Below are 27,964 nucleotides of genomic sequence, written 5' to 3' on the forward strand. Positions count from 1 at the left end.
GGAAAATAAATATTACATGTTAATCTTAAAAGAAAGTTTAATTTCCCAGATTTTTGTGCCTTTTAAAAATTATTGTTGTTGTACCTGGATTATAACTCACAGTGTCTGTACAGTCCTGGTTTTGAATTTGTTACTTCTTAGAGGGTTTTGACTGTCAGTTAAGTTAGCACATTTTCTAAAAAAGGCTAGAATAAATGGTTCATAATGTTTGTTCCAAATCACAGGGCTCAAATTGGGGTGAAAAGCTGTATTCTGGGAGTTGGAGAAAGAATATGCTAAATGTGAACATGCCTGGCAGTTTAAATGAAGGTGTATTGTGCCTGCATCAGGTCATCTACTGCCTGGAAGGCTGAGCTGTGCTGAGAAAGTCAAAGCATTAAGTATGTTCACATGAAACAAGGGTTCTTCCAGTTCAGAGGAAGGGCTTAATTGATCTACCAGACAACCTAATACTCTGTCTGAAAGGGGCAATTGTGTAAAAGTAATGTGCTAACACCTGGAGATCCATCACTGAATATTCACAAGTAACATGGAAGAAAAAGTGGGATCCGTTTACATGCCAGGCTGTTCTTGACAAGGATGTGTTAGGAAGAACTAGCTAACCATCTTATGTAACAAGAAGATAATCAGGGGTTGGATGGATCATGCAGAGTTCCTTCATGCTGAAAAATGATGTTTTTCTTTCCCCACAATGCATAGTTTCTAATGAAGTAAACCCAGTGCTTTACCTTTCATATCTGAAGCCAAATTCAAGATGCAATGCTGTGTGAAGACACTTTCAGCTCTTCTCTGGCTGAACTTGCATGCAGTGGCTCTAAAGATGAAGCAGTGAAATAGTAAATAACTAACAGCAAAGAACCGACCAAAAGCTGATAATTTCTTGTAAATCATTGTTGCCTACAGAAGAAGAAACACAAAAAAGGCCAGTTTACTAAAAGAAGTTTAAAAAAAAGTTTTGAAGAATCTAAGTCTCTGTTTCAGATATGAAATAGGCACTGAGAATCCTATTGCTCCTTGGAATTTACTTTTAATAAAACTTACTTCTTCAGTGTTGCTGAGATGTTTTTAAAAATGTTATTCCCATGATTTGTGCATGGAAAGCAGGAACACATATATATGTGTGTGTGTGTGTATATATATATATATATATATATAAAAAGGCAAATCTGAACAAAATTTATGGTTGGCATTGTCATTTACACCAAGGATATAGTAATAACAGTTTAACCCATCCACCCAGGGTTTAGAATTCATTCTGTAGTCAGTGAAGTACACACAAGTTATACAGCAAACATTAGCGTGGATTATCTATTTTGTTATATTCTGTTGGAAGCAATCTAAAATACAGGCGTATAAATAGTGCAGATATTGAATCTTTTTACTGATGACTGTAGAAAGGAAAGTATTTTAACGTGGTGGAAGGCATCAAGAAAGCTTTAAAATTAAAGGAGCAGATGTCAAATATAAAGCTTTTAGTTTACTGAGCAATGGGTATGATAAACATTGATTAGTCATCTTGATGTTAGAGTTCAAAAACAATTGTCCCTTCAGTTTGCCTCATGGGAGCATGAAATTAGGACCATGTGTGTGCTGATTAACAACATATGAAAGATGAATCATGATTACTGTTTTGGTCTGGTGCACAAGGCTATGCTTGAGGGGTAGTGATTTCCTACCTCCTTTACCAGATCTCTGTAATTAGTGTGAGCATCTATCTCTGTTTCCTAGTATCGATGTTAAAGTGGCTGCCTGACAGTGCCCATTCACGTGCACAAATTGCCTTTGTGAATGAGAGAGTGTTTGCTCAACAGAAGTTGAATGTTGGAGTGAATTTCAATATTACTTGTAAAGATGGTTATTCATAGGACAATTCTGAAATCACCAGTGCTGCTTCTGACAGGAATTGTCAAATACAGAAAATAGATGTTACTTTCAAATATGAAACTCCATATATCCTAGATTGCAAGGACAAGGGAAAAATTAAACAGTAAAGGTTAAGCAGATTTTTAAAATTAATTTCCATTGTATTTAATTTATGCCTCTGATGGCAAGCATTAGTTAAATTTAACTTTTCTTGGAGGCACAATTAGTTCCTGTGGTTAAAATTTCATTTAAGCTTTATTTCTGCAGATGTAATCCTAACTTTGTTCCTCTTTGGCACAGCAGTGGCTAGGAAGAGCTGCTGCAAGTGCATTTCATTAATAAATTGTCACCGTAACTGAAGGGGGTGGGTATTAGAAAAATATAAACAAAAATACAGGTTGACTTATGTAAGTCTTTAATACTTGTGCTCTTTCATGTTGGAAGATGAATATTTAAATAAAATGAAATGCCTGCGCGTGTCTTGATCGTCCAAATCACTTACTCTTTAGGCTATGTCTGTTAGTGTTACCCAGGACTGTGCTGATTTAAGGTATCTCAGGATCTTAACCTTAACTGTCCAAGTTGCGCATGTGGATTGAGGGACAGATCCAACATCGATCCCTGTGGTTTGAGGTGTGCGATGGAGATGCTCTCTGGATTGCTTGCCCAGTATAGATGCAGGATTTGGATCTTAGTTTGTCAAGTTTTCTGTGAAGTTCCGTGCTTTGAGCTCGCATAGTGTGAGATTTAATGCTGTTATGGACCATGTACACCCCATCCCCACTCCCCGCTTTTGACAAAGAAGATTATTTGTAGTTTAATCCGTGTACATTTCAACTTGGATTATCTGTTTAAAGCTCGGTGGTCTATAGTTCTTCATAAAATACGTTTTGACTGTTTCCTGTGTGTTCCTTCCCAGTCAGCGTGTATAGAAGTACGTGAACTAAAAGGATTTTATAGACAAAGCTTCAGGCAATGGAGATTTACTTTCTAGGAAAGTTCAGAATAAATTAGAAGCTGTATGTAATTCAACAAATGTTAGTGGTTAATTAACTAAGAATGTAGAGCCCGAAGGCCATAGCATTAGTATTTATAGTTTTAAAGCAAGATGCTCTAAACAAGTTGTCTTAGCTGTAAGCTATTTAAATAGCATAACTACTTCATGGCTTAAATACAAGGGAATGTTTCCTGAAATAATGAATTTTTAAACTTGCAGCGGTAAGTAGTCAGAGGATTAATACCAAAGTTTAGCACGATCAAGTTGTCTGAGTAGCTTACATGTTTTTGTTTATAACTTGTGTGACAGTTCAGCACTTTAAGGTGCCCCTAATGCTCTCTCAAATGACTGCAGCCTTTTCACACCTTTTATACACGTGGGAGCAAAGTTTTACAACCAGTAAGTAAATTCATCAGCAGAGTTTGGCTTGTGTTATACCACCTTTTTGCATCTACTTTATTAATGATTGTGGTGGATTGATTTATACTTCTGTTGTTACATATTTTGTGATGTCACCATAATTCCATTAGAAATGCAATTAAAGCTGCAGTAAAAAGGGTTGCAATATTTTTTTTAAAAAAAACAGGATGTAAATGATCTTACTTAAAGAATTAAAATACTTGTGCTGATTTTCTGTGGGGTTTGGTGAAAATTCACATCTCAAAACTTCAGCTCTAGGACACAAAAGGAAGACAGGTAACAATTTGATGGTTCATCTGCCTTCATTTATAAATATAAAAAGTCAATAGTTTCTTTTTTGTTATTTTTTTCATATTTTTATCAAGCACATAATGTCTTTGTTTTGCTGTAGTAGTAAGTTAAAGGAGATTTTGTATAGTTTAGGAGAAACAGTAAATGAGTCAGAAGAGGTATTAAGAAAAGACTAAAAAAAAATTCCTTCCTGTTTCAGAAACCTTTTTGTCTAACAGCTTGTTTAATGCAAAACTAAATCAAAGTTAAAACAAATGAAAAGCCACCTAAGAAGAAAGTGAGATTACAAATTTCGCTTCTAACAGTACTATCAAGATCTGCTTTGCTTTCATTCTTTACTTAGTATTTTACCAGGATTTTTTTTTAAGATAACTCATACCTGGTTTTTCTTTCTAAACACCTGTGTCTTAAGTGAGACGCAGTGAATGTTTGCACAGTCTTGACAACATCTACTTACTGTTGGAATCCTTTTATGCTATTACTTCTGTCCTTTACATTGTAGCTGTAAAACCAGTTATAATTGCATGTAAACGGGTAGTGTTTTTTTTAAAGATAATGGTAAATATAGTGTTATTTGCCTTTCAGGGAATGATATTACTCCATAAGAATCAGAGTTACAGTTTTCAACTTCATGTCTAGTAAGGGTGAGAGTGATGCTATATTTTGCGTTTCAAAACCAATTTCACTGCGTTCTGAAGGGTAAGGTGTTGCTATCTGAGGTCCAGAGTTCTTTTGTGTAGGTGTAGAAGAGACCCTGGACTCAGCTTGCGTACGTGTTCTCTGGTTGGTCCTCGGTTTCTGTGACACTCAGCAAAGGTGGCAGTGCCTGTTTTAATAGTATTTGATAATAGAAAAGGGTGTCTGATGTAGCATAATGGCTTTCTGTAATATAAACTTCTACTGGAAAAGTTATAGGATATAGTATCTGAATTACTCCAGCTGGAAATCCACTGTTTCATTTGTTCTCCTTTAACTATTTGTTGATTTTAGCCAATAATCAGTGGGAAGTTTTAAATTTAAATTCTCCATCTGTGTTTTTGTCTAATTAAACTCTTTTTCAGGAAGAATTTCTTTAAAATATTTAGTACATGGTAAAATGATTGGCGCCTCTATATGGGGGCTTCTCACATGAGTAAATACAACAGAAGAGTAATCCTGTGCTTAAACCACATAAGACTCAAAGCACATGGAAATATAAATTCCACAAGAATGATTCCAGAAACATAAATTACATATAAGTACATCTGTATAAAATAATGTCATGAAGGATAGATGTAGGCAAATACTGGACATAGATACTCTCTCTGTAGTAAGTTTCTTGCGTGTACAGTTTGGGGACACTGATGAACCAGGCCACAGGTTTTCTGTCCTGGCTTAATATCCATCAGTTTATGTAAAGCTTTGGGTTCTGTGTAGTTCTTGTGAGCACTGAATAATATTGGACTGTGTAAAAAGGATGACTTGATTGTTGATCAGTTCTGAGTGTGCTGAAAATTTGGTGAGGTAGTTTGCCCAATTGACAGAGAGATAATAGAGACCTTCAGGCACCTGTTCTGAGGTTGGTAATGAGATGAGGAGTGTCTGGGAGGTGGTGAGTGCTCTTTAATCAGTTCTTCTGCTGTGTTGCTCCTACTTTTAATTTCTTCTTGAAAATGACCTTCACCAAGAAAACAGAGCTGAAGTGCTATGACCACAGTGATTGGCAGTGACATACCTTCCCTCTGATTGAACTCCTGATACTCTTTCATGACGGTGGAATAGAGATCAGCTGCTTCAGACTGATACTCTCTTCTCTTATACACTGTGTTCGTCTGGGAAAAAACGATTTGTCATTAAACATTGATTAAAGATGTGAGTTTTGTCTGGGCATGGCTAACCTAAATGGTGGAAGTTAAGAACATCATTTTATTTCTAAAATAGTCTTCTGTGATTCACATCAACTGGGCAAATCATACTACGTAAGTCACAATTTCATGTCTTCATGCAAATATTATATTCAGACTTTGTTTTCTCCTTGTTTTGACTTCTCTAACACTGGTTAAGTTGATGACAGGTGAGTAAACACAGGTGTATGCAGTCTGTTTTTTCATTGCCTGTGTTCAGATAGATTGATGGATAGGGTGCCCAAACAGAAGGAAAAAAATCATGAGTTCTGTCATTGTCCAACAAACTATTTTTGAAATAAAAATCTATGCAAGTTGAAAGTATTTATTCAAATTATTTTCTTGATATTTCTCTACAGGGGCTGTCACCAGTCACCAAGAACAATGGGCTACTCAATATCACCTTTAAATATGACAGTAAGTTGAAAATTCACACTACATTCACAAAAATCAAGGACTCCGTCACAGTTGTCAATATATAGGAGCATGTCTCTTAATGTCTCTAAGAATAACATGAGCTCTTTAATGTTGACATAATTTTAAAATCTAGATTTGTTTCTGCTAGGTCTGTTAGATCTTCTCCTTTCTCACAATTTATAGTAGTTTCACTTTCAGATTAGCCTACATCATCTGCCCAGTATTTGCCTGGAAAATTACAGAGAATGGTTTTATTCTGTGAAAGAATGTAGTCATTGAAGTGTTCATTACAGACAAAGTCATGGGAAAGGATTGTTTCAAGCTTTATACGTCTTCGATGTGTAATTTTGGGGAAAGCGGTGTGAAGTGTCTCCTGGTAGAAACTGTGTAGTTGGTATTTGTATGTGGGGAATATATTAAAAATTTGTCTTTGCAAGGATTAATATTGAAGAGAAATAGCATCTCTTCATCTGGTTGAAGTAGTTGGAACTTCTAATTAGCTACGGTGTTAAAGGACCAGGTTAGTGGCAAACTGCTGTCTACGTTTTCAGTGCAGACGGGTGGTTTTAGTGCTGTAGCAGATGTGGTCTGTTGCAGCTAAGAGAGTAGTGTCTAGCCTGATAACTCTAAGCAGCAGGTTGTCTCAATAGTACTTCAACCCCTTCAAACATCTGCTAAATGGCTATATTTTGTTTTAATTTTCTAAAGGTTTTTGTCATCCGTGTTGTCTAATCAGACAAGTATGACTATTGACTATATTGGGAATTTATCATTGTTTGGCCAGTTAATGGCCATCACCAATATAAACTCAATGTACAGTCAACAGTAGGTCCTAATTTACAGCAGTAATGTTTGTATTAATACCAGTGCAAGTCACAGGTGGTTTTTTTGCCTACCCAAAGCAATTAACTCAGGTGCTGAAAGTGGGTAAAATTTTACAGTAGAGAGAATGTATCGGGAAACCTAACAATAGTGCTTTTGTTTCATTCTGATCATCCTTTTGTTCTTCTGGTTTTATGTTAATTTCTGAATTGGTAATCCTTCACTGTGACTTTATAAAAAAATCTAATTTGATGTTATTATTTAAAATTAGCAAAATTTGTTAGATTGTACAAGAGGTAAGTGGTTACTACAAAAAGTTATTAATTTTTTAATCTACATAAAACCAGGAAATAATATCAGTCAGAACAGAGATCCCCATGTTTAGTTAACACAGTGGCATCTGTTTAAGTCCCAGTATCTGTCATGTTTTTTCCATTAATTCTGGCACTAGTAACTGCGTTTAACCAATGACAAGTGTTATTCAGAATTCTGCTGGCACTGTATACTTCCTGGACAAAGGAGTTATTTGAATTCTGCAGTACTAGGAAAAGAGTTCCCTGATAGCAAGGCTAAACAGTTCATATAACATGGAAAGACATACTTATGAATAAGCTACTACAAAAGAGAATTTGGCTTTCTGGCTGTGATTTAAAGGTTCTTATTTTGCCACACAGCAACTCTAGAAAACTGTGGTGTATGTTGTTAAATTAGTTGGTTAGATTATTTATTCAGGTGGAAAATGAATGTTTATATGTTTTACTATTTCACTTGTATTCAAGTAAAAGCAGTGGTTTCCTAAAAAGTGCAATTTTTTCCTGCTGTTTTCCTAAATCTGTTGTTCTTTAAAAATGTAAATCAGTGATTCACAGTCGAACTTCAGATATTTGTGCTATATTCTATTTTGGCAAATTGTCATTTGACCATAAAATTTTAGTAACTAGGATTCAAAATCTTGGGCTTGCTATTAATTAGATCCAGACCTAGCAAAAAACTGTTACTTCAAACTTTCCATTGAAAGAGATACTCTATTCTCCTAAGAGGAAGTTCATGTTGTCATTGACTTCACTCATAGCAACAGAATTCTACAAACAGCAGAGTAAGTACCAACTCAACTGCCCAGCGTGTGTAAAAGGCAATGTTGTACAAACTGTTCTGTTCTTATTTGTGTGGCAGTTACATAAAAGACCCGTTGCCATTGTTATTCGTAGTAAAAAGCCATTTTCCAAAACTGCTTTTCAGCTAATAATCTTACTTTCCTTGCCTTTAAGATCACACCTCTGAATTAAATTTTAATTTCCTGTATTGGCTTATCATAACACTTGGTTTTTAATGTTTCGTTTCTACTGACTCTGTATACACAAATATATAGCATAGAGATTATCTCAGGTGTTTAGAATTAATCATCAGTCAGTAAAGCATAGTCTACTAGACAACAACTTCTGAATTTTGTTGGCTTCGCTGGTTCAAAAGCAGAATGTGCATACATGTCTTCATGTATGTTGTGCTCTAGAACTGTTGCATTCTCTGGCTGATACTTCTTTTCTTGCAACAAAATATGAGCCTAAACATTGTAAGGCTTTAAAAGTAATAAAATTGGGGGCTGTTTTCTTGTTTTCAATGCATAAAGACATGGTCGAGTTCAACAACAAAGTCAAGAATGTTTTATTTCTTAATGAAGGCTGAGGTTTTCTATAATCACGTTTGCAGAGCTGTAACTTTAGGGAATGCACTGTATTTTGCGAGCATAACAAGACAAAACCAGTTCTGACTGGATCCAGTGGCAGAAAAATAGTCTGTGGGGATGTGGCTACTGAATGAGTGACAGAGATGAGATGGTTTTACGCAGCAGGTTCTTTGTGGTCAGGATCGAGCAGTATCGTGGTTAAAAAGCAGGTCTTGAGTGCCAGTTCTAAAGCTTCCCACTGTTTATTGTTCTCATACGTGCTTGATCATTGACCAACATTGTCTTTCTCTAAGCACTGTACATGCACAAAATTAATGTCAGTCCTCATATTCTTTTGAGTAATTAGTGAGGAAAAGTTGTTCTCTTTTGGGAGATCCAACACGTGTGTTATTTTTACTCTTACTGTGGTACAGGCTACACTGGTGTTATAAACTGGTAATTTCCTTTGGAGTCCTGTGAACTAGGGTTTTGCAACTGGTGAAGGTGGTTATGCTCAATGATTTATAAAGTTTTGTGGTTTTCTGTGTCCGGAGACAAAACCTTCATCTAGATTGCAGTACTTATTTTTATAGAATATAGTGCACATGTACTTTTACCTTTCTCAATCTTGAAGAAATTAGGAAGTTAACTTAATTCTTCATTTATATGGAAAGGTGCAGATCATGTTAGAAACTGATCTTGCATAGATTGTTAAGTGCTGTTGGCAGATTATGATTTACTTGCTCTCTTATGGAACAAGAATATCAGCCAGAATGTTTTTCTTAGGATGTATATTTCTCCATATTTTTAGACTGCACGCCTTACCTGAACTCAGTGGGAAAACACGTGATTGGAGATGTGCAGAATATAACTATCAGTCAATACGCATGCTATGAACAGGTTGCGGTGACAATACTTTGGACAGCAAATGCCATCGGTAAGTAATAAAGGGAAATGGACTAATTCATCATGTCTTCAGTAATACCTTCTTGCTGATCGGTATTAAGTAAAAGAATTATGCTTGGAGTCATTGAAGCAAACTAATTAAGAAAGAAATTCTTACAGCTTTGCAAAGTTGTTATTTTTACTGGCTCACTTGAAATACCCTTAAAACTAGGATGCTTTCTGTAGCCATACGCTGCTTTTTACTCTTCCAGTTTGCTGAATTTTTCCTGCTGTTTGGAACTGTGCAATAACCCTGATTTCATTCTCTGCCCTAAAGCACTGGTGCATTTCAGTGGCATTGATTGAGGTTAATTGTTGATACACCTAAAGGTTCTGTAGGTTGCAGATTGTTTTACAGGTGGCAAACATTATTTAATCACAGCTATACAAACTTCAATGTGTTTCCTTGTCAGGTCTCATCAGTAAGAATATTCCTCAATCACTTAAATGCCACTGAAAGTACCTTGTTTCCCACTAGAGCAGTAATCTCTAGGGGGTGTGTTAAGATCATAGAATGGTTTGAGTTGGGAGGAACCTTAAAGATCATCTAGTTCCAACCCCCCTGCCATGAGCAGGGACACCTACTAGACTGGGTTGCTGAAAGCTTCATCCAACCTGGCCTTGAACACTTGAAGATGATCCACTGGGGCATGTGAAGAAAATTTTAGAACATCTATTTACATATTTTTAGATCTTGAAAAGAAAAACTAAGCTATACTAGTATTTAATATATGGATTAACACTGGCACCCTAACTTGGTCTCTGTGTCAGATGTTCATTTTTGATGTGCAGTACGTGAGGTATCCTGAAGGAACAATGGATGCTCTACAATGTGGAGGGGTTCACAGTGGCACCCTCAGTCTTCCATTCCCTTTCAGCATGTTGCAACCTATAGCAGTGTATGTGCACCAGGTTAACTGGATTTACTGATTATATTATCTAGTTTTAATTAAACTAACCATCATTAAATTGACAAGTGGCTTAAGATAATTTGAGACAATAATGCGAGCACATGCAAACAACAAGAAAATAGCAGAGCTGGCAGTTCCCCTACTCTTAGTGCAGGCTCTTCATCAGCCACATTAGAAGGTAAAAACAATAACTATCTCATCAGTTCTGGTAAAAAGTTGACCAAAATTGTCAAGACTATTTGAAATACAGAGTTACACCTGTCATTGTTGTTTTGCTGATTAGGGATACCAATTAAACTCAGACACCAGAGTGAAAAGAGTAGGTGTATTTTACTCAAAATAACTAAACAGTATATACAAAAGAATACAGAAACCATAGAGTAAGGAAATACACAATAGTACACTTAAACAAGTAGGAAGATAGAGGGTGATGCATCAAATCATTACTACCTGAGAGAGAGAATAGTGATTAAGAAAGATCCATCACCACTTGCATACTTTACCATCATCCAGACCCACGGTTGCTGGGCAGCCCCGGTTACAGCGAGGGTTTGGAGAGCCTGTCCTGACAAGGGGGAAATCCTACGTGGTGCCTCCACCCGTAGGTGAGGCTGCCAAAGTCGCTCTAAGTGGGTCCAGCCTCACATACTAAAAATCAGCAAGCCAGAATAGCTGGCACCTTTGTTTTGAGCAGAACATCTGGTTTCACTCTCATGAGATTCCCCCAGAGCCTGGCCAGGGCTCAAGGGAGAAGCCAAGGGAGTTTCCCTCCTTATCTAATTAATTTATGTTCTTTTTTGACCAAGGCCACACGTCTGTCCCAAGGCCGGACAGCTGGCTTCATGGCTTTGTTAACTTACCCCTACAGAGAAGAAAAAGATACATTCAGGATAGACATGTTTTCATTGCATCCATCACCAGTAATGAGTATATGATATTTAAGCTACATCTTCCATTAATGAGCATACATATTTCGTTAATGACTACATATTAAGTTAGCAGCTTCAGCTCAGGGCCTGTTGCTCGGGCTTCAATAGTTCCACCTTTTACATCAGAATAAGTGGTTTGTTATAACTTCATATAATACCTATTGGCACAATGGTTATTAGTTATAAAATATACAGGATTCATTTATAGGTCAACTCTGGCTTGGGCCTGTTGTCCAAGCCTTAGCACTTCAATTGTTAAGAATGAACCTTGTCCTAAGCACATAGTGTGCCTTGAGATATTAACTAATACTGTGAAGCCATCATGATTAGCAAGACATTTGAAGACTAAGCATGCAGAACACAAAAACAAACCTCTACAATTTTTTCAGTGATGCTTGAAGCCATGTGATACTCAATAAAGTACAAGATTTCATTAAACTTAATGATAAATCTTTAGAAGCCTCCTTTTGTGAAATATCTTTTGAGGTTTCCTGCTCAGTAGTGAAAAGAAAAAGCCAAATACTGCTGGGGAAACGCTTGCTATTCCTGCCACAGTAAATTGGCTGAAATAATACAGGGGAATACTGGAATGAAAAAAAGGATGCTGGCATAAGATTTCAGAGATAGCACCACACATTAAATTTGGTCATTGCATCATTCATAGAGGAGCTATTGCAACAATGATGTTGGAGCCAGAAGTGCACACGATGTCATCAGTGTGGTTAGCTTTAGAAAAACAAGACTTTAAAATAGTAGAATCTTAACAATACTTTGTAAGGAGATGGGCAGTGACCATGAAAATCCTTTGTGCCACACAGAGGCTCACTGGTTATTTTGTGGCAAAGTGCTTAAGCGTTGTCAAACTCAAATCTTTGAGTTGGGCATTCTTCTTTCACAAAAAGACACTTCCAGATTTGCTGACCTTTTCTGTGATGACCAGTGACTGTCAATAGTTTGCTACCTAGTAGATACTTAAAAAAAACCCCAAAGCAGGGTTAATGTGCCTCTGCAAGGTAAAGGTGACATTTTAAAGATGAGTGAGACAGTAACTGCTTTTCAAAAGAAACTCATGCTGTGGAAAGAGCATTTTGCAAACAGATGTTTGGAAAAGTTTCCTTTGTTATTTTGTTGCTGAAAATGCCAGCTGCTTACCTACAAAACCTCTCATATTTTTACACTTACAGAATTAGAAAACAGAATTTCCTGGCCTGTTTAAAATTCTTCAGAATGCAAAGTTTCAGTGGGTTTTGAACCCATTTGTTAAAAATATAAAAATGCAACACATTCTGATTAGTTTGCAAGAACAACTGACATCAGGGAAGATAAAAATTTACTAGTCAAAATGCAAGAAAAACCTTTGCATAATCAGGGAATGGCAGTAAAAAATTAATATAACGATTTAGGAAATGCAGCCAATGATGCACTTCTTTCATTTGGACCTGTGTATCTTTGTTCAGCTATGACAGCTGTTAAAACCAAGTAATGAAATAAACTGAACTCAGAACCAGACCTTCAAATTGCTGTACCACAGAGCGTTAAGATTTTTAAAACTAGTGAAGCATATTCAAACACATAGCACTCACTCAAAAATATTATTAACAGTTTTAAGTGGGAACAAAAATTTTTTTGTATCATTAGTAAAATAAAAACTGGTTTTAAAGTAGTTTTTCATTTTAGACTATCTCATGCTTTTTAATATTTTCATATATTTTATATTTTTATGTACATATTTATATTATGTACATAATATATTAGCACAGTAGTACATATTTGTATTTTATGAATATACTGATTGTTTGCGCTTAAAAATTTTTTTTGTTGGTAGGAGTGCATGATCAGCAAAATGGGGACTAGTTGCACTATCTCTCTACCAACACCTGCCCATCATTTCTTTTTCTTCACACTAATTAAGGTCCTAAATAGAGCATCTTAATGCAGACTCTTTTTTTCTTAGTCACTAGTGTTTAGCAAATGAAAGAGGTGGGGTTTCCCTCTTGAATGTTTTTAATACTTTATTAAAGAATGTTAACTGCAAAAGGGCTTTTCCATGTCAATGAAATAGTCAGTTAAGCATAACACAGTTTTCAAAATTAAACCAATTTTTTTCATGTTCTTTTTCTTATACAGCAGAGTCTCAACTTGCTATTTCATGGTTCATACTCCTTCAAAAATCTTTTAAATCAGGTTTTTCTTATGATTTAGCAACAGCTGGCAGTTCCCATTTATGTGGTAGGATTGCATCCTAAATGATGAAATATGACTAATAATGCAAATGTGTATTTCTTAAACTTGTTACAAATTATTTAGCCTAGACCTTAATTTATTAAATCAAACATTTTTAGATAAGAAAAATTGTAAATTTTTGTAGCCTCCCAGTCATGCTTTCATCATTTGTTCGATTAAAAGAGTATATGAAAATTACACTTAATTCTGAAAAACTGTGCAGTTGAAAGCATTTGGTAATCTTCAGCTGCAGACTGGATGAATCAAACCTCTATGGGAAACAAAGCTTGGTGTTCTTTCTTGTAATGATCAGAGGTTAATCCTTAGGAAAGCGTGAGGACAGAACTGCCGCTGAAATATCTTGGGTAACATGGAGACTGGACACTTTCTCTTTCATGGTCTTCATGTAAGCACAAATAGTGCTTTTGTTCCATGGAATATTAAGACTGCATTGGGCAACTCATGGTCTTGATCTTCTACAAAAATATAAAATCTTAAAAAAAACCCCAGAAACCCAGGAAGACTAGTGCAACAGAGGAGGTCCATGGAAAATCATACATTTAGGATGCTTTTTTTTTTAATTTTGACAAGCCTAGCATAAACTCAGACCATTTTTATTTATGTAGCATTTAGCTTACAAAGGCTGTGGCTGTGTCTTTGTAATGCTGTTGAAAAGATGTAATTCGATGGAGTAGGAGTAGTTAGCTTTGAAGAACTATGCAGTGACTTTGATACCTGTGCCACAAAGCTATCGCAGGGTAACACTGGCATTTTCCTGTGACATTTGCATCACCATGACCCTGTTTAGTCGTAATGAAGTAATTCCATGATGCGAACATTGACGCTGCTGAGAGTTAGGTGTGTTAGAGTAACTTGAACCAATGCATGTAGTTCTGGCATCAGTTATAAATAACTGGAAGTATTCACACACTGGAATAAATTCCATTCCATTTAAGTCAAGTTTTCTGTTATCCCATGCTATACTAGAATTAAAGAAGTTTTAACAACTGCTGTCACTTTAATCTGGTACTCTCAGAAATGATAGAAAGATGTTATAAAGGAGTATTTTTGTAATTTGCTAGCAAAATTTTATATTTCATTGCTAATAATGGAAATGTGAATTTACTATAAAGTATTCCTGAAGGTGATGAAGGTAATGATAACGTATATTGCAGTGATAACTTGGAAGCCCCAGCTGAGCTGTGGGCCCCTCTACTCTGAGCATTACACAAGTATGTAGTAATCGCAGCCTTTGCCAGAGACTGAATTCTGAATAGGTAAGATAGATAGAAAACGTGGGAAGAACTGACATACAAAACAAGTATTAAAACACAGATATATTTCATACGAACAGTAAGTTTTATTTTTAAAGGCAAATGAACTAAATTAAAATTACATGAAATACTATGTTACGCACTTTGAAATACTAGCCTTCTATTTAAATGCCTTGCTGTTTGCAGGGATTGAATACCTGAAAGGATTTCGAGTAATACTTGAGGAGTTAAAATCAGAGGGAAGACAATGCCAGCAGATGGTTTTAAAAGATCCGAAGCAGCTCAGCCCCAGTTTTAAGCGAACAGTAAGTGCTTTGTTTCAAGACAAGTGTCGTTGTTGCTTTATTGTGTGAGTAGTCTTGAAAGTGCTTATATGCTGCCTATAAATCTAAATATATCTCTATCTAAATAAATACAGGATATGCTGTTTACTAGCGTGCAGCTTGCTTCCTAAAAGTGTTGTTTATAGTTGTTGCTGTAGAGGCAGATCTGGTCCCCTGCTATGAAGCTTTCCTGAAGCTGGAAACTGTCATTTGGGTGATGCAGGAGTACGGGTGCACATCTGTAACAGCCCACATCCAGCTCTGTATTGAGATTCCTCACATCAGTGTGTAATGGAGGGGTAGATAAAGGGGGTTTGGTGTGTTGATTTCTGCTCATGTTTGCAAAACCGTGGGTTTGTTTTGAAAGATACTTTTAGCTATAGTAGTTGACTTTAAAACATGCTGCAATCTTGTATTTTTGTAGGGAATGGAATCCCAGTCCTTTGTAAATCTGAAGTTTGAAACGGATTACTTTGTAAAGATTGTTCCTTTTCCTTCCATTAAAAATGAAAGTAATTATCACCCATTTTTCTTCCGAACTAGACGTAAGTATTGCATATCATCTCCTCACAAATGGGTGTTGTCATGTCCCCCCCACACCCCTGGTGTTTCAGTTTTCACAACAAAGTAGTAGTTCACAACAGTGTAGTAGCTGATGATGAGTCTGGGTTAAGATAGTTACTGACATAGTCTTTGAAGGAAGATCTGGGTGTTAAGTGGAAAGAATCTGAATGCTACAGATGAATCTGTGGTGTATGGTAATACATGTTAGGCAACAACCGAAAGAAAAGTCACAGGTAGGCCTGAGATTATTTTAGGTTTGCCTACAGCAGGATTACTCCCATGGTTCTCAGGAGCATTTGTCTCATGAAGATGGTTTGCTCCTCCTCCTCTCTGGACATTATGGTTGGGGGTTTTTTTTGAGATTCCAGTTTCCTGGAATATCTCCAGATATCTAGAGATAGGTGTAATTCTCAAAATTACTTGTCAATTCTCACTGGAGTTAGAGAAAACAAACTTGAATAAGCTCCTCAGTGCTTGAATAGTATGATGAGAAACTGCAACTACCCTTTGGGTTGATATTTGTCCTGATTAGGGTTTTTTGTCCTATAAAACTTTCTTTAAATACTTTCAAGTTGGCCTGTTGATGCAGACTTCAGTAACACTTGTCTTTGTAATGATGCTCAGCATACTTATTTACTCTGAGTAAATGTATTTCAGGCTATTTTCAACTTCCTCTCCTGCTGTGTTCTCCTAGTGCTATCCCTTTTGTCTCGCTAAGGGATGCTGTTTTCAAATTAATGAACCTGTGTTTCTCATATAAAGATGAGAAGGGCCTTAAAATAATAACAAAGAAGCTAAGATTGCAAAATGTATTTACTCCATGCATATTAGAGACTGGGAAAGAAATGGGGGCATTGTATTCAAAATTATGAATTCCCTTCTTTTGCCCTCTTTTCTTTTTCTTATTTAAATATCATAGCATTTTGATACTGTATCATTAATATTTTTTTTGTGTATTTGTAGCATGTGAATTGTTGCTACAGCCAGAAAACCTTGTCTGCAAACCTTGTAAGTAAAATGTCATACTTTCTTATATTCATCTTACAAAAACTTACTGTACTTGAAGAGTCACTTTTTCCAATTCATGAATGTTTCCTCTGACAGACTGGAAGCCAAGGAATCTGAATGTTACCCAGCAAGGTTTTAACATGCAAGTGTCTTTTGATCATGCACCTCACAACTTTGGGTTTAGGTACTACTTCCTTCACTACAAACTTAAGCATGAAGGGCCGTTTAAGCAAAAGACCTGCAAACAGGTACGTCCATGAGTTTTGCAACTTTTAAAAGCAGAAACCCTGTTCATATTAGATGTTTGCTCTAAGGCTTTATAGAAACTTTTAAGACTTAATATACTACCAGTTATAGAATTTTTAAACTATTTATGTAAATGGTACTATTTATGTACATAATAATTGTATAGTGATAGTACTCATCAGTCAAAACCAGACTTGAGGACTCCATTGGAGCTACATAGTATAAGCAAATGGGGACTGTTGTCTCTCTTGGAGACCCTACAACTAATTAACTTCAAACTGCAGTTTTATTATATTTCTTATACATATTATTTCCTAATTTTTTATTTCACCTTTGCACCAAATTTGACCACTTTATAGATTACCCATCTGAGATAGTATCACAAGGTATATCTCACTTTAGTATGTGCATGAAATTGGGAGCTCTGTGATTTTGTACAGATGTGTGCCTCAGTCTTATTATGGGAGCTGCAATTTGCTGTATTATTTTCCTTAGCTTTGCTTAGTATTCAGTGGCAAGTTTGTTCTCAGTGATCAACCATTCATCCTAAGTCTCTGAAAGGTTGGGAGCTTCAGGCCATAATGTAGAGTTCATGTATTAGGCCAAACTTTTAGGATTTTTTTTTTTTTAATATATATATATAATTATATTTTAGTTCTACAAGCAGAGGATTGTAGTCCTTGCATATTTGAATGGAGAGGCTTAGTTTTGCTGGTTTAAGGTGTCTCAATAGAGGAGGGCACTGTATATTTCTAAATCAATATGAATGTATTTTTTATTTGGTTTTAAAAGTATGTGAATGACTTGCAAAGTATTCTCTTTCTTTGATGTAGGAGCAAAACACAGATACTACAAGTTGTATTCTTCAGAATGTATCTCCAGGGGATTATATAATTGAGGTAATACTTAAAACCAGTAATTTTGTACAACAGCTAAATGAGTATGTTAATGGAGAAATTAACTGAAATTAAAATATTTCAAGTCACACTGATAAAATTGGACTTCAGACATCCTTACTGAAGTATCTTGGGCATGTAAAGATTTTTAGACAGATTGTTCTTGGCCTGCCCATAGTTTTGCTTCACTGAGTGCAGTGAAGTTTCATCTGTGCCTTCAAGTAAAGTTGTGCATAATTCTTGTAGTTTGGTCAGATTTTACTATACTTAAAAGCTGTGTATTTCTCTTGTATTTCTCTTGTCATCATCACTTGATATATGTGAACTCTGAAAGTTACTGTTACAACACTAAACTATGCACCAACAAAGACAAATGATTTCACTGATTACTAGTTTGTGCTCTTTAAGTTTTTGAACAGTAGATTTCTTCACATTTGGTCATGAAAACAGTTATAGTTGTTTACATGTTGCAGAAAATAAATAAAATTTAACTTCCACAAAATAAAATTCAACTTTTACTTTCCAAAGCTGGTTGATGACACTAATACAACAAGGAAAACAATGCACTATGCACTAAAACCAGGTATGAATTTTGGTTTTTAAACAGTATACAGTATTTACCTTATTAATTTACATTGTTTTAATTATGTTGGAATGTGATTTTTCTGAGCTAATGAAAAAAGAGTAGACATGCACACTTGTATATACACATCTTCATCTCTGTACGTTTATATTTAGTACAGTTTAGATCAATGTATATTGGAAATTGTTGTGGGAAAGTCACTTTCGTTGGATGGATGGATGTGAAGAATCAGAGCCTGTATCTTAGTTGCATACTACTGATGGATGCAGTAGTGTGGAATAATGCAATGAAACCGTCAGAGCAGCCTAAACACATTTACCTACCTGTGTACTTCAGCCCTGAAATCAAATTGAGCAGTCTGGAAAACCTGTCGGGTGACTGTTCAGCATGTCTGTGGATCCGAGCAGTCATTGAGAATGATATTCTGTGCAGGAAGACAGTTCTTTCAAAGTGATGACGGCTAGTTCAGCCCCCGGAATAAAAATCTGTCAGATCCAAATGACACTGGCAGATTTTAGTGAAACTATACTTCATGCAAAGCTCTTCTCATGGGGGGAGGTATGACGCAGCACGTGTTATGTTAGTTACTCTAATGCTGTGCTGATGGGGCAGTCAGTATAAAACCAATTTAAAATGGAGCAGAACGTGATGTTTGATTCGACTGTATATTTAAGAATTACCTGATAATACTGTACTGCTGCAGTTTTACATTCCCAGTGTGAGGATTTGATTAGATAAGTATAATGTAGCTTATTTGCATGTGGCTAATTCTGCTTTATTTTTCAAAGTACATTCTCCGTGGGCTGGACCAATAAGAGCTATTGCCATTACAGTGCCTTTAGTTGTCATTTCAGCATTTGCTACGCTTTTCACAGTCATGTGCCGCAAGAAGCAGCAAGGTAAGAGCGTTTATTCAATACAGAGTTCCATTTAAAGATGCACTTTTGCAACCAAAACAGTCTTAGCTAGTATGTATATTCCAGAAGTTACCTTTTTCTGAAGAGCTAGCTTTTTCCCCTCTGCCCTCTCCCCTCTCTCTTCTCCCCACAGCTTTTTTTGTGTGTTGAAACTTGTAGCATATTCTTAATCAGTGCTTGATGGTAATTTGTGGCCATGGCAAGTGTTGTATCACAAATCAAGGAGAGAACAAAATTGCTCTTGGGAAATATTTGGGGTTTCAGGTTTCTTCTTATTTGTGAAAGTACTACATGACCAAGTGCAATACAAACATCTCTAAATTGATGTATTTTAAACACTCCCTTATTCAGAAATGTCTGATTTTTTTTTTTTTTTTTTTTTAAACCAGAAGGAAAATAAAGCCATGTGATACCAATACAGTTCTCAGCGCTGTCTGGAATATTACCTGTGTCTATTATTCCAGATTTGTTCACTTTCCTGGAAGTTGCCTTTGCACTTCATCCTAAGCTATCTTCCTAAATTTACTCTTTCTAAGAGTTACTTGCAGATGTTTCTCTAAATTAGATTCCATCCCTCTTTGCTGACTTCTCTTGTCTGTGTCCAGGAGCTGGCAAGTCACACTTGTTACACTGAGATGTTAAAAACCAATTGGCATTTTTTGTAGAATCTAGGGAATCATGTGGTTTCATGAATACGGAAAAAGAGATGACTTACCCAAACCTCACATATCTGTGTTACTCATCTGAATTTTGGCATTGAGATATACTGCAAGTGCTATATGCCATCTGGATTAAATCCTTTTACCTTCTGGTCTTCTGTAGCTATCCCTTTGCTCACAAATAGCACAGTTCTGACAAAAACCACAGACAAATCACTAAGGATATGTCTACAGAGAGAGTTGTTCCAGAATAGTTATTCCAGATTAATTGTTCTAAATTAAATCCCTATATGGATATTTGTATTTTGAAATGCTCATGCTTTATTCCAAATTAGCTTAATCAACTGTAGAACTAGATTGAATTAGTCTGGTGTAAGACTGGGTTTTTATGTTCCAGCATTAAAACATCTATACAAGGAAAGAAACACTAATAATTATTTTGATTTAAATTAATAATCTCTTAATTTAAATCAATGTCAAATTAATGTCCAAACATGTGTGTATGTGTATATATACCAGAGATACTGGTATTCTGATACATGATGATATTCTGAAGGGATCTGTGTCTCTGGAGTTTAATATTCTTACCTGGCTTGTGTTGTGGTTTTTTTTTTACAACAAGGGACTTTGTTATATGGGAAACTCTTAATGATGATACATCTTTAAGGCTTATAATATTTCAAGAGAGAGGTGAAGACTATTGAAGCTGTGTAGTAGAAGTAGAGGTGAATCAACCTCATTCTATTTATAAAATAAACCTTTCTTAAGTTTTCTGAGTTGTACAGTAATAACTGTACATTTCACTTTCAAAGTGTGTTCCACATATGTGGCAACTCATAAGCTGGATCGATAGAGTGTGGGCAACTTTTCTTTTTCAGGCTGGAAAGGAATCTCTTTTCAAAAAAGTCATTACTGTATGCATTAGTAATGAGCCTACAGAAGTTTTTTAAAAAACCCAAAACAATCCCAAGCTTTATAGTGTGAACTCTCTTTCTCTCTTCTAATTTAGAAAATATATATTCCCATCTGGATGAGGAGAGCTCGGAATCTTCAGCATATGCTGCAGGTCTCCATGTGGAAAGACTTCATCCCCGGCCAAAAGTGTTCATCTGCTATTCCAGTAAAGATTGCCAGAAACACATCAACGTTATCCAATGCTTTGCTTATTTTCTTCAGGACTTTTGTGGCTGTGAGGTAAACTCAACATTTCTTCTGTAAACAGAGTTTCCTTAATTGAAACAGCACCCCCAAAACTGATGATATGTGCTTGGAAATGAGGTATTTCAATGTCTCCCTTTCACAGAGATAACTTTAATTATTTTTCTAAATATTGGCAATATAAATTTTCTTAGCAAGAGGAACAGATCATAGCCCGTGTTAAAAAAACAGAATAGTGGAAAATGTGTACTGCATTGATTCCAGAACTTTCAGTCATGTTCAGCTTGTTTCACATTAACTGCTTTTTCTGTTTAGTGGGTCTTGCATCTTTGTAGTTGGCAGTCACAGAGAGGTATTATTGTCTACCTGATATACTTCACTATTCCTAAAATATGTTTTATATTGTAATTTTGAAGCAGTTGAATCTACCAAAACTCCTACTCATTGAGAAAAATCTGTGTAATTAGGATTAGTTTTTGACATTATGTCTTAATTTTTATTGATTTTTCCCTTCTGTTCCATTAATGCTGTAAAATCAGCATGTCTTTTTCTTGGATTTGATTTAAAGCTATGAGACAAATTAAAATTGTTACATTGAAGGACTAGGCTTAGAATCTCAGACTTCTTTCTAAAATATAATCACTGTGGCCAGTCTTTCACGTCTCCAACTGTAAAAAGGCAAGACAACCGTTAGTCTATTTTTGCTGCATTTTAATCCTGCCACCGTGGTGTTAAAGGGATAAACGGGAACTTCTTTTTCCACGATACAGCAAGTCTGGCCTCTAGTGGCCAAATACAGTAACATAAACGATGCCTCATGCTTGGGAATGTTCACAATTAATTGATCATAAGTAACTTAACTTGAGTCCCCTTTTAGACATGTACTTTAGCCCTGCTACACCTTCTCTCTCTGGAATAGTGTTAAGGTGAGCTGTTACCACTATAACTGTGTACCATGGAATATCTGGTATCAAGGGTCATTTAAGATTCATATAACAAAATATTGATAGCAACTACATACAGAAATAATATGTTATTATTAAGGCTATGAAGTTTAATATAAAAACTGATAATGCATAACAGAACAGTTGCACAAGTATTTTTCATATGGAATTGGCACGTTTTCTCGTAAAAGACAAAACCAGTGGCATTGAGTAGCCATTTAAAATAATAATTAGACCATACTAAAAATCTTTTCTCACAGACAGGAGATCAGGTAGTAGTTTGAAGAACAGAAACAAAAGCAGACACAAAATCTACCTGCATTGTATCTTTGTCAGAGTGTCTCTCAAGCAGCTGTAAAATGACTTCTCTTCCCACGCACAGAATAAAACAAGTTCAGTTGGAAGGAGCCTACCATCATCATCTAGTCCAACTGCCTGCCCGCCTCAGGCATGACCACTTTCTCCTGTAGCTGCAGACTGTGCGGTAGCAGTTTTCATGAGTCCTTGTGTTCTAGGCACCCACCTGCTGTTGGTCTTCTGACATGGCAAAGTTTTCCACTCTGTTACGGATGATACAGCAGAGCAAAAATACTTTTGTTCTCTGGAAAAATGCTTGAGAGAAGACTTCATAAATAGTTTTGATGTGTGTCTATTATGAATGGGTTTTGCATCTATTTTTTTCTCTTCTACTGCTCATTCTTTTTTTCATGAGATAAAACACTGTGTCCTTCATCTTGGTGTAGACAGGCATTTCAGACTGTAGAATGTTCAGAAAATTTGACGAAGTATAAAATAAAACAACTCATGATAAAATTTTCAGAGCTTTCTTATCAGAGATGAGCTGCTGCTGTTTTGCATCCTAACTGAAAATGTTACAGGCACTACTTATGTTTGTGTCTAGATATGAAAATTCTTGGTATCAGACTTCATTCGTATACAAAAGATGATAAATTAATATGGAATTCCATTACATTCAGCACATTAAGGACCCAAATATACAACAACAGTTAAATTGTTTGAGGCAGGCACAATATATTGCTTGTTGTGGACCGATGATATCTAATTTGATCAGATAAGTAAATAGTAATTTACCTGGTCCAGCCACATTTTCTATTTTCTTCTTATTCCACAAAAAATACTGCTGTATAAAAAATCCATAGTGGTTTTATTTTTTAAGAAACTCGCCAGTTTACATTCAGCTGCTTGGCTTTGCACCGTTACTTGTTTATTCCATAAATTTATACATAACACATGTATAACTGTGTATGTTTTTCTTCAATAAATAAGCAGCGAAATGGGTTCATATAGTAACTTGCATTCTTGTGTTGTTGGTTTTTTTAAAAAAAAAGTCTGGAAGGTTTTCTTGCAGAAACATAAAACCTTAGCAATTCACCCACTTCCTTTACCCAGCGAAATATTCAGCCTGCAAGCAAAGTTTAGAAAGAATGTGAGGCCTTGCTTATTTTGGTGAATAACTACTGACATAGTATTACTGATTCCAATTTGTCCACTATCAGTGCTCATTAATTATTACCTATTTCTCTTTTAAAACAGCTTGCTTTTTCATCAAGGACAAGCTATAGTTAAACTCATCAATAATTCTCAATTGTTAGATAAATACAAGCTGACTCACTGAGTATAACTCACTTAAATTTTACTAGCAAATATATCTAATAATGAATATCAACCAGTATGTGCTCTTCTTTTCTAGGTGGCTCTAGATTTGTGGGAAGATCTAAAAATGTGTAAAGAAGGTCGGAAGGAGTGGCTTATTAAAAAAATAAACGAGTCCCAGTTTATCATCATTGTGTGTTCTAAGGGAATGAAGTACTTTGTTGAAAAGAAGAACTGGAAACACAGCGGGGTAACCAAAGATGCAGGAAAAGGAGAACTCTTTCTGTTTGCTGTGTTGACTGTTGCAGAGAAGCTTCGTCAAGCAAGGCAGAATTCAAATGACCTCTGCAAGTTTATTGCAGTCTACTTTGATTACTCCTGTGAAGGAGACATCCCTGGTATTCTGGATCTAAGTACAAAATACAAGCTGATGGACAATCTCCCTCAGTTGTATTCACATTTACACTCCAGAGATCTTAGTGTACAGGATTCAGAGGCATTTCCTGTTAACATTAGTAAAAGGAATTATTTCAGGAGCAAATCTGGGAGGTCCCTTTATGTTGCCATTTGCAACATGCATCAGTTCATTGATCAGGAACCAGATTGGTTTGAGAAACAATTTATTCCCTTCCCTTCACCTTCTTTGCATTACTCAGAGCCTGTCATGGAAAAATTTGATTCAGGCTTGGTTTTAAATGACTTAGTGAATAAACAGGTGATGGATGGTGATTTTTACCTGAAAACAGATGTAAATATTATTTCAGCGGGGAATTCAGACTCTCACTGTATAATTCAACACTTAAACCTTGGAGAAGATATAGAAACTCAGGACATTCAAGGTGGTGGCAGCTCTGTTCTTCAGCCATTGTTACATGTTAAAGCTTCAAATCTTAAAGATATGCCTCGAGATTCTGGAATCTATGATTCATCTGTTCCTTCATCTGAATTATCTTTACCTTTAATGGAAGGACTATTGACAGACCAAATTGAAACATCTTCCATTACAGCAAGTGTTTCTTCATCATCAGGTTTAGGTAAGATAGAGCAATGTTTCAAAAATTGTATTTTGTTATTGTGAGCATATTTCTACCATCTCAAAATACTTAAGATAATATGTGAGGAGCCACACATAAGGTTGCAGAGAAAGGTAAGCACTGTATAAAGCTGGTAAAAAAGTACAGGTTCTGGTAACCTTAGAAAAATTAATCTTTAATTTACTGTGGAGAGGGATTCTTAGCGAAGTAAGAGTTCACTAAAATTCTATTAGTAAGTCAATTCTCATTAATTGACCTATTATTGGAGAGATGGTGTCTTTCTCCCAGGGACTCCTTGGCAGCTGGGATACTCAGCTGACAGCTGTGTGGCTTAAGAGGGTGATACACTGAAGGCCATAAATCTAAAACTAACATCCTATTTTGATTCAGCACATACTAGAACCTTTAGGAATATAGTCTGTACTGTGGTTAACTCAAATTTCAGAATTACATTTGGCTTCTCATCAGATATGGGGCTGGGGGAATGAACAAAAGGGTTTCAATGGAGGAATTTAAATGCTTGGAAGACACTTTCCAAAATAGATACCCAGCTTAGACGCCTGCAGTTAGAAAGTGTAAATACTACCTCAGGCTATATAAAAAGTTGATCTGACCTTACTAGCTACATACAGTACATTGAGCTGGCATGACAACTACATCAGTGTGGAATGTTCCAGCAATTGTCTTCATAGGATAAAACTGACATTTTCCTTAAGCAGCTACAATAGTGAATATTGCATTTTGATGGTGCTGTGCTATTCTGTGTTCTTGAGTGAGTGTTGACAGTGGGCTACTTCGTTAGATTTTTCTCTTGGATAAATGGATTTTATTTTTTTTTTTTTAATTCAGAACTAATGTTTGATGCTAGAATTATTGGGATGGAAGGAGAGACTATAGATGTTGGTTTACAGATACAGCATCTATATCCATAGGCTAGGTAGTCTATAGGACAAAATAACTAAAACCTGGAAACCTTTCAGGTGGAAAAAAAGATTTACTGATTTAATTACATAAGCCACAAATACTCTGTTATTATTTCAAAATTAGTATTATTTTCTTTAATTTCCTGCTGTCTTGTAACACAGCCTTTCCTCACATTTGTGGGAAAAATTACAGATGATATCTGTAAAGGTTCTAGTGTTGGGTGAAAGTAGGATACTAGTTTAAAATTTATGGCCTCTCTGTAAGAATGCTTTACCAGTATTCCCCTCCCGATTCAATCACAGGGCTCTCAGCTGGGTGTCCCAGCTGCCAAGGAGTCACTGGAAGAAAGAGGCAGTCTTTCCAGTAATTAATTCTCAAGTCACATACCTACTTGTTAACATATTTCGGCTGTAGACGTTAAACATGACAGCACTAGCTGATAAAGCTGGATCTTAACACTCATGTTCTAACATCTTAAGAAACCACAGGAAGTTCTGCCATTGTCCTATTCCCTGTCCTAAAGCACCACTCTGGCCGACTCTAACTCTGAACTCCCCTCACCCAAATCAAGTCCTGAGCAAGTACATCTAGATCTGAGCATTGTCTGCCTATTAGGATGCAACCCATTAAAACTTTTTACTGTCCCAGACATTCAGAATATTTATACCCCTATTACTTATATGCCTAATAATGAGAAGAGTAGATTGATTTATTTTTTTAAGCTTTTATTCTTGTTCTGAGAGTTGGACATATCCAGATTATTACTCTGAATTCACAGTACCATTTCTGTTCTGACTACCTATTTTTTATCTGTTGCTTGGTCAGAACAGAACTGAACACCTCTGTCATTTAGTGTTTCAAGGTAGATCTTTCCTTTATTCTTTAAATTGTAAGTCATATAATTTATAATAAAAAAAATACTTTCAGTGGAGTTCATGTGCAGACTGCTGATCTGCAAAGAAAAGATTCTCAAAGCGATCATCATATTAGGCATCATCAACTGAAGTTCACAGCAGTTTAATTTTGAGGCAGTACCAACAACCAAACCTTTCCTAAGTCCATTCACTAATAAGGTCTTCTGTAAGAAGCCCTGCCTGGAGACAAAAATTGTATTATTCTTTAGATAAGGAGTTATTGAGCATGGTAGTTCAGCCTTATGAATGTATGGCATTATGATCCAGAGAGTTTTCTTTGCATTGTTTCTAAAATGTTGACCGAATACAAAATCAACGTTTCAATTAATGCACCTCACTTTCTTTTCCTTTTATAGGCGAAGAAGAGCCTCCTGTAATCACTGCTACAAAATTCTTAGTGCCTGGAATATGTAAAGCAGAACTTCATTGCCATTTCCATACTGATGAACTGCAGGCAATTGCTCCTTTATAATCCATTACAACATTGTTATGCATTGCCACTTTATCAACAGCCTCTCTTTGCCATTTTAACTACCACACTGTCTCAGCACTAAATCTACTTGAAGGAATAAATACTCCTGAAGATCTGTTATTCCTAAGGGATTTTTTTATGGCCAGTAAACTTGAATCTGTTGTTCTTTATATAAAGTCTTTCATGATTTGAAAAATGCAGCATGGAAAAATAGATGGGAATACATTTCAAAATTATTCCCATTACTAATTTACATGTCATGATATTACACTATTTACAGATGCCATAATAAAAATTGATGACTTTTTTTTTTTTTTTAGAAATAATCTTCCAACTGGACATAAAAGAGCTTGGAACATTAAGTCTTAGCAAATTTTGTAGTCCAGCCTCTGGTTTTAAGTGCTAAAATACTTGATGGCAGGAGTGTTGTAGTAAATGAGAGCAGGATCTTTTTTCAGAAGCAAGATAAAATGCCAAAGGTGAGATCAAGAAATTCTCCATCAGAAGAAATAATTTTGTTTTAGAAATGTTTGAGCCCCTTTCCTCAAGTCTCCTTTCTTTCCTGAATGTTAATGTGTCTCAGTATTTAATTTCAGCTAAGTGTTTATCTCCCTCTTCTGGATGATTCTCCTATCTCTTATCCAAAATCTGGCTATGACACACATAGTACCATGCTGAGTCTGAAATATCATTTTTGTAATAGACAAAAATACAGATCTTGCATATACTGAATGATACCATGGAAATGAAGTTTCCTGTTTTCTTCCTGGAAGGGCTAATATAAAGAATACTTTAGAGAGATGGGGGAAGGAAGACCAAATTTTGTATTTAAGACATCATTCTGGATTTGTTCGGCCACGAGATGCCTTATGGGGGATTTCATATTATCCTTCAAGGACGTGCTGCTGCAAAATCACCTGGGGTAAAACAAGTTAAGCAGTTAACAGGCCTAAGTACTTTGCTCTGTTTTGAGCCAACCAGTAAACAGAAGCCTCTGAGGTTTTTTTGCAGTTCACACACATTGCTTAGTGATTAAGATAGTATAATATTAATAGTGTTATATTAACAAA

General features: G+C 35.8%; 1 protein-coding gene across 1 annotated transcript; it reads left to right on the forward strand.

Moving 5' to 3' along the window:
* The first annotated feature begins 5,816 nt into the window (after window positions 1-5,816).
* On the forward strand, window positions 5,817-27,964 carry IL17RD (interleukin 17 receptor D). The gene is made up of 12 exons (XM_026857235.1): window positions 5,817-5,871; window positions 9,168-9,293; window positions 14,825-14,943; window positions 15,386-15,506; window positions 16,489-16,533; window positions 16,630-16,781; window positions 17,613-17,678; window positions 18,204-18,258; window positions 19,047-19,157; window positions 20,844-21,028; window positions 23,648-24,584; window positions 26,779-27,964. The coding sequence occupies exons 3-12, from the start codon at window positions 14,896-14,898 to the stop codon at window positions 26,892-26,894; spliced, it is 1,836 nt and encodes a 611-aa protein (XP_026713036.1). The 5' UTR covers window positions 5,817-5,871; window positions 9,168-9,293; window positions 14,825-14,895; the 3' UTR covers window positions 26,895-27,964.

The sequence above is a fragment of the Athene cunicularia genome (genome assembly GCF_003259725.1).
Source record: "Athene cunicularia isolate RWA chromosome 12 unlocalized genomic scaffold, athCun1 chr12_part1, whole genome shotgun sequence".
Lineage (NCBI taxonomy): Eukaryota > Metazoa > Chordata > Aves > Strigiformes > Strigidae > Athene > Athene cunicularia.

What these genes read in the sequence shown, in the direction of transcription:
- IL17RD (XM_026857235.1), top strand. Translation starts at nt 14,896, where the DNA reads ATGGTTTTAAAAGATCCGAAGCAGCTCAGCCCCAGTTTTAAGCGAACA. An exon ending in GCCCCAGTTTTAAGCGAACA is followed by an intron (nt 14,944 to 15,385) that starts GTAAGTGCTTTG and finishes GTATTTTTGTAG; the next exon opens with GGAATGGAATCCCAGTCCTT. An exon ending in GCACTATGCACTAAAACCAG is followed by an intron (nt 18,259 to 19,046) that starts GTATGAATTTTG and finishes TATTTTTCAAAG; the next exon opens with TACATTCTCCGTGGGCTGGA.